The following is a 13003-nucleotide window of genomic DNA, read 5'->3' as shown; positions in this document are numbered from 1 at the left end:
TATAAATTGCACCAAATTGAAATTTCCACCGTTATCCATCAGCACCCAATTTTACTGACATTAACCAGGTGTCCTTGTTAGCCTTTTTAACACGAGGCACGTGTGGCCCGCCCGGCGCCTGCTGCGTCTGGCCCGATGTACCCTGCCATTTCTGCCCTAATACGTTGGGCACGTTATCATTTCCCTGTCATCAAATGACTGGCTAGCAACTGCGGGACGCTAATGAGAGGAAGAGAGGGAAATGAAGGGAAACGACTGAGAAGACGAGTTCTTCATTTCCTGTGTGTGTGATACAAACCACAGAGTCAATCTTTCACCCTCCACAATTCTGTCTGCGCATGCAAAGAAAGCAGGGCGGAAATAGCAGAAACTCAGCCATTAGTGTTTAAAAAAAGCAGGCGGACTAATTTTCTGCTGTAACTTGTAACTGTTATTGTGAAAAAAAGATTCATTATTTACCCAATTTATTTGTTCTCTAATATGTTCACCCATTATTTTGTACATACGTGTTTTCAATTAGAAGTCTGGTTAGACCTTTTGATTTATTTTGGTTCATCTGGACAGAGAACAGATAAAAGATGTGTAATCTGATGTGTTGCTGTCTCACTGAAAGCTATCAATGGCTTTGAATGGGTTTCTTCTTCAGGCCCCGGGCTGAATGAATTACACTCATCTGTTAGTATTCTGCCCAAGCGGTACAAAAGGTCAATGTCAAATGCACCTCATTTAAAAGTCAATAGCAACCATGCACATCATCTCCTGGGAATTCAGGCCGGGAACTCTCCAGACGGCATTGTGTATCATTCAGTTAGTAGAGGGCAACCAGAGAGCTTTTTTTAATCTTGACCTTCCAATAAAATATGCTCCCGATCCAGAATTACATGGTCTAAAATGGAGACATAAGCTCCCAACAAATCACAGATGGATTGAACCATCTCAGGCGAAAGGTTCAACAGGGTCTGGATAACATGAGCTTGTGATTTTTGTTATTTTTTAAATCTCGGGGAGGAAAAAAAAAACAGTGCTGACCCCAACAAATGATGCAAAAATAGAAGCTTGAGTCTAATTAAAATATATAAAAAAAATATGGATGAGTACAAATAAATTGTTTTCAACATGCAAAAATATTTCATCATAATACTTTAGCCAGAAATAATACTACCGGTATTTGCAGTTCCATTTGGTGTCACACTGAAAGCAGCAGAGCCACACCAGCTAAAATCCACTTAGCAGGAGGTTGTCTGTTTCGGAGGTAAAAAGTCCAAACATACGTGGATCCGCGATCTTTCGTGCGGTACACGGGACACTCATAAGTGTTTTGGAGCTCCCGCTCTTCCGCCGGTACGGCTCGTACATACAACACCGGCATGGGAGGGGTGAGATCCCTCAAAACTGCTTCTGCAATGACTCCCGACTGAGTATCCCAACGTGCTCCTGAAGCGACATGGGGCATGTTGAGTTTAATTGCGAATTGTAACCGTGTTTTAACTCAATTCTACCTTCGATGAAGAGGCCATGGATGTAGGCCCCCTCCCGTGGTGGATGTCCAAAATCGTCTTTTGTCTTCTTGGTCACATCAGCAGTCAACGTCATCTTATCCAGGGGCCACTGATTCTTACGAGCAATGCTCTGCAGAATGGCTGCCAAAAATCAGAATGTTGGAATTAACTAACTTCTCAAAATGCATCTTACTGTTTTTTTAGAGCTCACCAGTGAGGAAAGACTGCGGGTTGAAGAGGCCCGAGAGCCAAACAACAGCGGGTAGAACAAAGTCCTGTGTCCAGCTGTCCAGGTCACGACAGCTACACCTAATATCACTAAACCTAAAAAAAACAAAAATCAATGTGACTTGATTTGTGAATGGCCTGACATTGCATCATCAACGAAAAGAAAAACTTGTTTACCATCGTGTTAGCGTTTTGGTGGAGGCATAAGCCAATCTGGCCCAGGAATCTGGCACGGCATCATTGAACAAAGCCGACTGCAGAGTCTCCATACCGGAAGAGACAGTGAGCTCTCCCTGTAAGCACACACAATATATAACATAACATAACATAACATAACATAACATAACATAACATAACATAACATAACATAACATAACATAACATAACATAACATAATATAATATACTGAATGATGCTACATATACTGAAATACTGATGAGCAAAGACACACTACCTTCAGGCCAAGATCGAGCTCATTGAGGGACTTCCTCATTTCCCCCAGAAGGAGATTCATGCGTTCACATTCTTGTAAACACACTGAAATGTACGGGCTTCGCTCTGCTACCTTAACCAACATCTCCGCCATGTTATACTGATCAGGAAGCTTGTCCAGAAGGTCTTCAATCATAGCCTTAACCTGACAAAAACATGAAACTTTTTTGGGTGACTTAAGTGAACTAATTTTAAAAAATGTTAGTTGAGATGGCCGCACCTTCTCCTCTGTGCTCAAGACTGCCCCTTCTGCTCCGGAGGAGTCCTGAGGCTGCAGCACCAGCAGAGTCTTGAAAAGATTGTCCGAGGTGAGCGTGAGGCACTCGAGCTCTGCATTTGGATGCAGGCCGTACAAGGCGGGGTTCTCGGGTGGAAGGTGTTCATCGATATAGGCGTGGTACCCGCTGTGGTCCATGAAGGGAGGAGCCATGAAGCCAGGACACAGGAAGAGCTCCCCTTCAAACTGGCAAGTGAGAACAGAATATTTTTTTCACAGGGATGTCACACAGTATAGACAATAAAATTGCAGTTAAGCTTTGCATCCCAAGAGGGCACTATTTACCTTGACAACAAATGCAAAAAAAAAAAGAAAAATCTTCACATACACTAAAAAAAAACCTCTCCCACAAATGTTACACAGATGCAAATTGAAAAGAAATGTCACAGACTCACCATTTTGGGTTGCATAAACTCTTGCAGGTAGGCCTTACACAGCCTTCTGTCCCAGTTATTAGTAATGTGTCCACCATACATGATCTCCCCAAAGAGATAGCACAGATCCTCCCATGGCACCTGCATGGACTTGAGCATGAAAACATCAGAAAACAAAAAAACTTAGACAGCACACACGACTTCTTGACTTTTCCCCTTATACGAAGAACCTTATACGAGAGGTTAGAGGGGGAGATGATAACCTGCGATTCATAACAAATTACAAAAACTGGAGGTTCACAATCATTTGTACCTGTATTGTTTTGCAAATTGCTTCCTTCGTCAGCTCTAATTGCAGTGATCACTTATGTAGTGTTGTGAACTGTCACATCGGCTGCATGTAATTACATTTAGGACGATGCTTCATTGCTCTTCTAATGAATTCTCTGTATACGCACATGCGGTTTACTGTTTGGTTAACATAATGAAGGACATTCGTTTTTTTTTTTTTTTGGAGGACAGAACACCTTGGAGACGTGATTGGTTCTGACCGGGGTAATAGAAGCGCTAAGAGAAACACATTAGCAGCTGCAGAGTACTGCAGAGAATGGATTGTTTTTGTCGTCTCCAAATAAAGCTAAATTATAGGATGCTGATGGGGATCAAAGTATCCATCATGAGAGTGAAAATATTTAATAAATTAATCTGAATTACGGACTGATTCTTTTTTTTGGATGTTGATATGTTGCGTAATTATTTATATATTATATTAATTATTATAATTATTATATTAAATAATTCTTATATTAATTATTTAATAAATTAATCAGAATTAATGACTGATTTTTTGGGGGGATGTAAAAATGTTGTGTACCGTAATTTTCAGACTATAAGCCGCACCGGACTATAAGCCGCACCAGCTAAAATTCGGGATTCAGGGTTCAAAATTTGAGAAAAAAGTAGCGCCTTATAATCCGAAATTTACGGTAATTATTTGAATTTATTATAAACAGGCATTTGTGACAAAAAACTAAAAAACGGTGAAATATTCTTGAAATTACCTTGGTGTTGGACTCTAAGTAGTTGAACAAAATATTTGCTGAGATGGTAAGGTCCCCAGTGCTAAAGGGATACTTATGGTTCCAGCCTTGAGGGCCAAATCTTCGGCGCTCGGTGACACAAGCGTGAAAGAAGCAGAGGGAAAAGAACATGGAATTGAATTCCTGTTCTCTTGAGCACATCTCCAGAGTGTCCTATAAAAAAAAGGAAAAAATATCCAATACTTGCTTGACTTGTTGTTACTATAATGCGGTTCTTCAATCTAAACCTACTTGAGTGAAGTTGTTGAGAGCTGCATGTAGACTGGGATTCATCCCAGTGGGAGGCTCGCTGGTGATTTTAATCGCATTCTCGAGAATGCCTCTGGGAATAACGTGCTGCTCGGGGCAGGGTGCTGGTTCCCCGGTGATGAACACTCTGAAACCGGGGTGACTATCCAGAGCCTCTCTTTCCAGTAGAGCTTCAAGAGTAGGAAGCCAGCGTGCTACCAGGTGAACATTCTAAGGAGCCAAATTATGCATGAAATAAAGGATTATGTTGCTTTTAGGCTGAGTAATCTATAAATTTCTTTTTTTTTTGTCAATTATGAGGAAAAGCCTCAGGGACTGGCTTAGCTGCCAGCTTCGACTATCAAAGGAGGCATTTACAGGGCTGATCTAGCCAATTATAGTTTTTATTGAACCAAATTGAGCCTATTTCCCACTCCGGAGGAGATAATATCATTACTTGCACAGGCTGAAAAAACATCTCGGGGCAACTACAAGAGCCAATGAGTGAAAAGGATATCTTACCTGCAGAATAACCCAATGTCCAAGTTTAGATGAATTCTCGAGCATCTTTTCAGCGACATCTTCCTGCCCTTGTCCCAGTGAAACATTGTGCAGATTGCCCGATTCAATTGACATTCCCAGCGTCAATCCTATTCAAGAAAAATATTTAAACCGCTTTCCCCAGAATAAGAAATTGCACAAATTGGACCGGTGTCATACCTAGTTTCTCGACATCTTTGAGTGGATTGACACCAGGTGAGAGGATGAAAAACACAGGAGTTGAGGGGCTGCTACTTTCATACAACTTGTCAAATTCCAACCTTGCAGTCTCTACATATTTTGCTCCCATGCAGTCCACCACAAAATTCCTGCCGGGAAACAAAAAATTATTATCATACTGCACACATCATTTTATGTGGCCCGCAAAGACAAATTGTGCATTGACTTCTTGTGTCAATACTAAATTAAAAATTGAGTTCACTTTTAAAAAAATAGAGTTATTTATTTCCATTCATTTTTTTAAAATATTTTAACAATTTTTACTACTTTCTGATTTTCAAGCTATTTATTCATCAGTTTGTTGTGTTTTTGGCTTTGACAGTCATAATGGCTCTCCGAAGAAAACTATGACTACGATGCGGCTCGGGACAAAAATTTGTTTGAGACTGATAACAACCATGATGACGCATGGTCTTGTATTCACCTTAGCATGTACATCACCCGATCAGGGCGCAAAGCTCTCAGGATGATAAGCTTCTGAATGCAACTCTTATTTTTCCAGTCCTGTGGAAGTCTTTCTTTTTCCGGACAACTAGATTCAACAATCTTCCTCCAGCGCTTGTGTGAACTTTCAATGTCTCGGTCCAGTCCGTTAAACTCCTCCATTGAAGAAATAGTCTAAAGTCACACGAGTAGAATATTGAACACGTTATCAACTTCAAATACGACAGCGTCCATATAAAAGTACCTTAATGGCTCCCCAGGCGTGTGGCGACAGGAAGGACACAGGGCTAACTTTGCTAACTTCCACCGGGAAACGCAGAAGAAAGTCAAACTCCTGTGCATCAATCAGGTTCTGCTTGAGCTGAATCTAGAGCCGAGAGTTTTTTTTGTCTTATCAATCAATTTCAAAGCAACTCAAACTTTCAAAACAACTCCTACATCCGATTACGAGTGTAAAATAGTGAGGTGAAAGACAGCCTTCAAAAGTCCGCAATTTATTTGATGGAGAAAAAAAAAAGATAAGCCATAATGACAGATAATTCCATTATGCCAACCAGAACCAACCCCCTTGTCAGAACCGACTGTCTGAACAGCAGCAGGTGAGCGAGGGCTGAGAGGTAATCAATAGTAGCGTATCGTCCTGCTGACTGCTTTTAATTGAAGTTAATGTGAGGGCAGAAACATATTTTGATTGATCAGGGTGACAGGACGCTCCACCTCCAAGGCGGCCCAAAGTCCCTCACCTGGAAGGCAGCGTGTGACAAGAAGGTTAACCTGTCTCTCTCAAACAGGCCCTGGCTGGTGTAGAGGAATACAGAATAGGTGATGGCCTCGGTGAGAGCGGCCACTCTGCTGCTCACGTCCTCCTCACATTCCACGTGCTCCATCGCTTTGCTAAATACCGAGATAAAACTCTGCGGAGACAGCAAAAATTAATTTTAGTGTTTGTGTATATTTAAACTATACGGTTGGGGTAAAAACGTATAAAACAATAAATATTTAAAAAGTCCTTTTAATTAATTGCATAATTGGTGGCCATGCACCATTGTTATCATACCTTGAGAGAAAACTGATACATGGGGTTAATCTTGTTGAGGTCATTGATGATGAAGAAGAGGAGTGATGCTCTCTCAGCAGCAGGGCGGTATATTTCCCGAGCCTCGTTGATCTTTGTCTCATTCTCTCGGGCCTCCACCACCTGTGTGTTCCAAACGCACGGAATGAGCTATGAGGCTCTCAGTCATGCTCCAAAAGACGTTCATTACACATATTCCAAACCGCATAGCGTTTTATGCAAGTTCGAGGAAAGATGAGTTGAAAAAAACTTGAGTGAAATGTGATGAGTCGTACTTTGTCTTGAATTTGGGCAGCTGTGGTCTTGGTGATTTCAAGTTGCTCCACTAGAGAAATATCACCCAGGAAATTACCGCAGGCTGAAGACAGGCGACTCAGCAGGTCATCCTCCAACCTTTTCAGCTCAATCTTAAAGTGGTTCTGCTGCCTGGTCAGATCCATCTTTAACCGGGCGTACAAGTTATTCCTGATTCTGATATCCTGGACTAAAGTCTCATGTGTAAATGTTTTACCTTCAGGTCTTCAAGGTCAGGTCTTTCCCGGGATACTACTTGTCCCAGCAGTTGCTCCTCCAGTCCAGTTGGAGTCACAGTGAAGTTGATGAGGGTTGTTTGAGCCTGGAGCTCAGGAGGAAAATGAGGATTGGCCAGTTTGGTGTGCAGAATAAGACGGAAGTTACTATTGTATTCACATTCCTTGCCGCCGATCTGGATGTACCTGGATGATGGACGAAATTTTTTTTTAGCATTTCGTAAAACCTTACGGATTGTGTCAAAAAATTGGATCTGATCTAAAAATAGCTCACCAAAGTTGTTTTTGAATAAAAGTATTTGCATCTATTTCCAACCTTGTTAACTAACTGTTGATAATTATTGTGAGAACTCACTGACACATAATGAGCGTCTTAAAATAAATGAATATCGTCAATCATTAATAACATAATTAAAAGCAAGTTGAGCAAATTTGTTGTTTCGACTACTCCGGAGCGATTTATAGTCGCGAAACGACAATAAATATAAAAGATTGCTTCCTCTATAGCCAATATTTATTTCTCCTTGCTTTTCAATTAAATTAGCACAGGCTTGACAAACCTGGTGGCTTTTCATTTTTCTCTAATTACCACTCGGATCGCGGGCAAGGCCACGGTTCTACAGCGCATGGTTCTCGCGTCCTAATCGGGTTCAACTCTCTATCTTCACAAGGCAGAATTAATGTACTATTGATAGAACCATTACTCCACCAAATTAAAGTTTGCTGATGGATTGTCTTGTAGTCTTCCGTCAGCCATGAAAGGAATAATTAGTATTCATTACTTCACACTCTACAACATTCCAATTATTAATGAACTTCATCTGTGAAGCCCCACCAGATCCATCATGGTTGGCCCTGCTGCTTATATTAATCATCGACAGAAACAAGTGTGCGGGTCATCTACAAGGGATAAACTGATAATCAGATTTAATGTGATGAATTGTCGTCTCGGGACAGACGGGACGTCAGAGGAAGATTTGAATTCATAGTCAGAGGCAAATCCGTATGTGCAGTACATACATTGTTTTGGGATGAGTCAATGTGAAGTAAAGTTCTAATGTTCTTTTAGTAACTTTAAGAAATGAATCTTTGCTTTTGAATGTCTTGAGCTGTTTGGTTTTAATTTCTTTTTGATGTTGTGCTTCTGGTTGTGTGGGGAACATTGAGTTTCCTTGTGGAGGAAATGTGCTACATAAATAAATTTGCCTCGCCTTAGTTGGGGATTTTTTATTTTTGAGTTTTGACTTTTTTTTTCTTAAATTACCTTTTAGAGAAGGTTTGTTATTTTTATTTCTATGCTTTGTTTTTGTGGTTTTTATGAGATTTAGTATTAGTTTTAGTTTTTCCATGGAGTATTTATCAAGTGCAAGGTAAAAAAAAAGTCACTAAGTATTGTGTAATAAAGCAATTCTCAAATGCCTGGTTGACCTTCCCTCTTCTGGACGTACATATAGCAATACAGAGAAAACTTTAAAATGAACTTTAAAAGCTCATGTTTGACATTAGCTGAAGAAGACAAAAACAAAGGATATACTAACTGTATAGTACTGTATCGTGGTGCATATGTATCACTAGATTTTGGAGCGGGTCAAGTGAATCTTAAAATGAGTTTGTAACGGTGAATATGCTAACACACTTAGATCAAATGGATAAAATTGAGCAGTAGCAGTCGATATGGAGGTCCGGAATCAAATGTGGTTTGGAATTCCAGAACTAATGTCATTTTACAACCATAAAACCAGACTTATTAGACCTCAATGAGATAACATCAAGAAAACTATTTTTAAAGCCAGTCCTCGATTCCAGATGGACAAATGTTCAACATGCAGCAAATCATTATAAAATTGTTGAAGTCAAACCAAGTTTGTCATCATTATCGAGAGCCACAACATTGAGTGTTTCCTGCTACTTCTTTCGGCGAGTCCTAATACATAACCATGAATGTTCTGCATTCGGCTTTTACACTGAGGCTCATCTGTTCAATATTCATCAGGCCTAAAGAATATGAACACACAAATATACATCTATCACCTGTCTAGAGGGATGGATCAATATGTTGCATTCATGGATTCAGAACACGCGCCGCACATTCATTAATAATTTGAAGAACGGGCAACGATAATGTGTTCCGTCATGTCTGGCGGATGTTCCAGAGCTCAGTGAGATTCAAGCATTTGGTGATCTTCAACCACAAACACAATGCTGATGTGCCAATAGGCAAAATGATGATGGGTATGAATTATTTGATGTTTAATTATTTTTGCCTAAGTTGTGATGTTGCAAAATAAATTTAAAAAAAAAAATAAATAAATAAATACTAACTAACCGTCCTCTTTTGATGGTGTTTTTGCCCAGGAGAGGCTCCAAAACAGGGTCGAATTTTTCTGACACATTCTCTATAAGAACAGTTTCACCACAGGCTAGTGCCGCTTCAATTACATCAATGTACCTATGGAAGAGCACAACAAAATGACTATTGCAGATGATCATTTTACCAGTAAAGAGAAATGTTGAGTCTAATAAAGAAAAGATTCAGATTGATCACACCAGCTCTTCTTCTCACCCTTTCTCTCCCTGTTGCACCACCCTCAGCTCAGAGCCTTTCTGGCTTCGTATCCACTTGATGCCTTGCCGCTGTGGATCGACTATGAGTGGCCAGCGCTCGCTGGTGGTCAGGATGGCAGCGTTCTCCGTTGACATCCTATCACTTGGCAGACCCTGGTTATGCCAAGCAGCCACAGTGGCATCATCTGTAAGCATGAGGATGGGATCCAGGCCATCTGTCAGCGGCACAGAAACCTGCAACGGGAGCCAGGGATTGATGTGGCTGTGCGCTGGAAGCAGCAATGAGGCTTGTAAAGACAGGCTGCACCGCTACAGTGTGACACGGATGAAACTTAACCTTCTGAGATTGGAGAAACGGAATCCATTTTTCACTGTAGAGTTCAGCACGATACTGCATGGTGAAGTAACCCACGTAGGAGACAAATGCTGAAGTGAGGGCCACATCCCCGCACAATGTTTTTTGTTGCTCCTTATACTGAACAAGCGTCTGTGACCAACGCTTCTTCTCCGACTAAAAGGCAAAAAGATATTACAAAATCTAATATTCATTTGATGGAGAGAGAGGGCTGGTAAGGTAAAGAAAACTAAATCCGTTAAAACAGAGCTTAAAGTTTGATCTCATATTCACTCTGCATCACTTCAGCATTCCTCTAAAGATTCAATACGACTGTGACAGCTCTACGGTGATAAATCACGCATGACATTTTCTTACAAGGGGCCGTGGATCTGAAATATGTCACATAATAAATTCTCAGACAGTTAAAAATCACTATAATTTTACTCTAATGTATTATGGATTGCCTGTAATATCACTCAGTCCGGGGTGAGACATTGCTAATTTCCAACAGATGTTGAGGCTTTGAGGTAAGCTAATGATTAAATATAGACGGCCTGATTTATTAGTCGGAACACTATTGCTTCCAGGTCAATGCCATAAGGGCAAAACATTTATCTTGATATGCTTAAAAGGCACGCTGTTCCACGCACATTTGTTTTCTGGGATGGAAAAAGTCGAACTTAAAAAATGACCATTGGAATGTTTTATCTTTTGATATAATAGTGTAGCATGGGTGTGGGTGGAGGGAGTTAAATAAAATGATTGTAACAGGAACATACTCAAATTCATACAAATATTCTCAACTCAAATATTGCCCAGTGCTGATAAATTCTCTGTGGTTGACTCCTGCTGTAAAATATCTCTTTTCTACAAACAACAGAACTTCTGCATTTCAGATTTTCTCCCCGATTACCTCTAAGCCCCTTACGAGTCGGTTAGCCAACTCTATGGTCTGGTTAGTGCGGGTTACATCTTGTTGACAGCTGATTTTCTCAGCTGTCGCACTTTTAAATTGAGCTGTGAGATTCTGCAGATTTGCATCCAAATCCTAGAGAGCAACAAAAAGGGGGCAAACAAGATTAAAATATGACCAGCAAAATAAGTAGCTTAACTATGAATATCAAAACATTTTTACTCACTATCAACTTCTTTTGGACAGCCAGCAGTTTACTTGTTGCATTTTCTAGTTCAGCATTAGCTTGGGCTAAAGCAAGCCTCTTTGGAATGACCTCACAATAAATCTGGAATAGCAAAAAGAAATAAAACATTCATAACAAAAGCACTTAAGATGTGCAACAAACCTCATAATATCGAACGATGTTGATTGTCCAGGCGCAAAGTCCTGCAGCGGCTGTAGATTTGGTCCTCACTTGATCCGGTTGGAAGTCTGACTTTTTAAGGTAACACTGTTTGACCACATTCAAGCAGGACTCGTGGATGTGCTCCTTATCATATGACACCAAGGCCTGCAGAAAATCATCCACCTGATACAACACACGGAAAAATGTATGCCAAATTAGATTTATAGCTTTAGCTGGCTGTATATAAAAATATATTTATTATATCAGATTAATTATATTAGTTACACATTTTGAATGTATATACTGTATCAATATTTTTGCATTAAAATGTAAACACTATTAGCCGGCCTAACCTTTTGTTTTGGCATTTTTCATTTGACCCAAAACCCAAGAAAAAGACAAAAATAAAAGACTTGGTGCTCCCTGGACAAACACTATATCCTGCTGTTACAACAAATTGTGAAAAGAGTAAGACCCATTCAATTTTAAGAGCTGTAAAATATGTCTATGGTGGCTGTAGAGAGACTGCCTCCTCCCCTAGTGTGTGAGCATATTCATGGAGCCATGCTGCTGTAATCTAAGTATGGGAGAGATGGCGAGTGGGGCCAGGGTCAAGGCCAGAAGAAAAATTAGATTGGCATTCATCAGGCAGATGTGACTGAAGCAATGACAGCTTAACCTTGCCCATGAAGGCCCGTGCCGCTTTCCAGCTCCGATCCTTAGGAACCCGGCCGCGTGGAGCTAGTAGAACCATCACGGCTGCCGCTACGTTGATGACTGCCGGGGGAGGGTTGGGGAAGGCCTTCAGTTCAGTAAGATTTACCTAAAATGAGTTATAAATGTTTTACAGCTTGCAGAAGGACTCGGGATTTGACTGACTTTTTAACAGCGCCGAGCGAGTACCTTGTTGAGGGTGTTCAGCGCCGTGGTGGCGGCTGTCAGCAATGGCTCGGCTTTGGCAAGGTCTTGCTCACATTCCTGTTGTTTGATGGACACTTCTGCCTGAATGAGAGAAACCTAAACAAAGGATGAACTACTGTAATCATGTTTGATTTGACTGGAAAAGAAAATAATAATTTTACCTTTTGGGCCTCAACATCAGCTGCCTCTTTTTTGCTGCTAACCTTCTCCGTCTGGAGTCCAATCTTTGTAATAAGAGCCTCAATATTTTGATTCTTAATGGTCAAATCAGATTCTTGATCTGCCAGTTTGGCTTTCAGGTCTTCAACCTAAAAGATAAACCACATTATTACACATGTTTTAAATTCAACGCAAGAAGTACAATGACTTGGATCATAAATTAAAGATAATCCTAATTTCCATACCTTAATCATAACCATCCTCGAACGTCGGGGAAATGGTTTCACTTACCTGAGCAGCAGTGCTTTGGAGCTTTTGAAGGCCACTGTCAAGGCGGTTCATCTTGTGCTGGAGCTGGGCCCGAGACTTTTGCAGAAGGTTCCTGTACAGGGTGATTTGCTGGAGAAAGCTCTTGGGGGTGGTGTAATTGTGCCTCTTCTCATCGCGCTGGTATTTTTCACTTGCTTGGTTGACACTGGTATGAACGTAGGCCATGAAAAGACTGATGGATTCCTGGACAGCAGGCTGTAAAAATAAGCAGACAAGCAGAGGAGGAAAGAGGCTGAGCTGAATTGAGTAGAGTTTAACATCCGCAAGCTGATGGGGACTGAAATATTATCTTCATAAATTTTGAATTCATCTACAAGTTTTGCCATTTTACTAGGATGGCCCTGACTTACTCAATCTGAAATT

The 13003-nt window shown here is 40.7% G+C and overlaps 1 protein-coding gene across 1 annotated transcript in view; it reads right to left on the bottom strand.

Moving 5' to 3' along the window:
• Window positions 1-812: 812 nt before the first annotated feature.
• LOC119136311 (dynein heavy chain 11, axonemal) overlaps window positions 813-13003 on the bottom strand; it is a 30921-nt gene continuing 18730 nt past the window's right edge. Inside the window, exons 56-82 of the mRNA XM_037274686.1 lie at window positions 12602-12835; window positions 12313-12459; window positions 12134-12247; window positions 11910-12053; window positions 11231-11413; window positions 11069-11170; window positions 10843-10977; window positions 9930-10103; window positions 9591-9826; window positions 9354-9476; window positions 7009-7213; window positions 6773-6937; window positions 6480-6620; window positions 6166-6336; window positions 5667-5789; window positions 5403-5596; window positions 4919-5067; window positions 4721-4848; window positions 4202-4429; window positions 3932-4123; window positions 2892-3011; window positions 2440-2682; window positions 2182-2364; window positions 1905-2020; window positions 1711-1823; window positions 1500-1640; window positions 813-1434 (exon numbers count right to left, since the gene is read on the bottom strand). Of these exons, the coding sequence (XP_037130581.1) occupies window positions 1187-1434; window positions 1500-1640; window positions 1711-1823; window positions 1905-2020; window positions 2182-2364; window positions 2440-2682; window positions 2892-3011; window positions 3932-4123; window positions 4202-4429; window positions 4721-4848; window positions 4919-5067; window positions 5403-5596; window positions 5667-5789; window positions 6166-6336; window positions 6480-6620; window positions 6773-6937; window positions 7009-7213; window positions 9354-9476; window positions 9591-9826; window positions 9930-10103; window positions 10843-10977; window positions 11069-11170; window positions 11231-11413; window positions 11910-12053; window positions 12134-12247; window positions 12313-12459; window positions 12602-12835 (4452 nt within the window). The 3' untranslated portion in view covers window positions 813-1186. The remainder of the gene's footprint in view (window positions 1435-1499; window positions 1641-1710; window positions 1824-1904; window positions 2021-2181; window positions 2365-2439; window positions 2683-2891; window positions 3012-3931; window positions 4124-4201; window positions 4430-4720; window positions 4849-4918; window positions 5068-5402; window positions 5597-5666; window positions 5790-6165; window positions 6337-6479; window positions 6621-6772; window positions 6938-7008; window positions 7214-9353; window positions 9477-9590; window positions 9827-9929; window positions 10104-10842; window positions 10978-11068; window positions 11171-11230; window positions 11414-11909; window positions 12054-12133; window positions 12248-12312; window positions 12460-12601; window positions 12836-13003) is intronic.

The sequence above is a fragment of the Syngnathus acus genome, chromosome 16 (assembly GCF_901709675.1).
Source record: "Syngnathus acus chromosome 16, fSynAcu1.2, whole genome shotgun sequence".
Lineage (NCBI taxonomy): Eukaryota > Metazoa > Chordata > Actinopteri > Syngnathiformes > Syngnathidae > Syngnathus > Syngnathus acus.
Note: the sequence above shows the minus strand (reverse complement) of the source record. Positions and strands in the feature narration are given on the sequence as shown.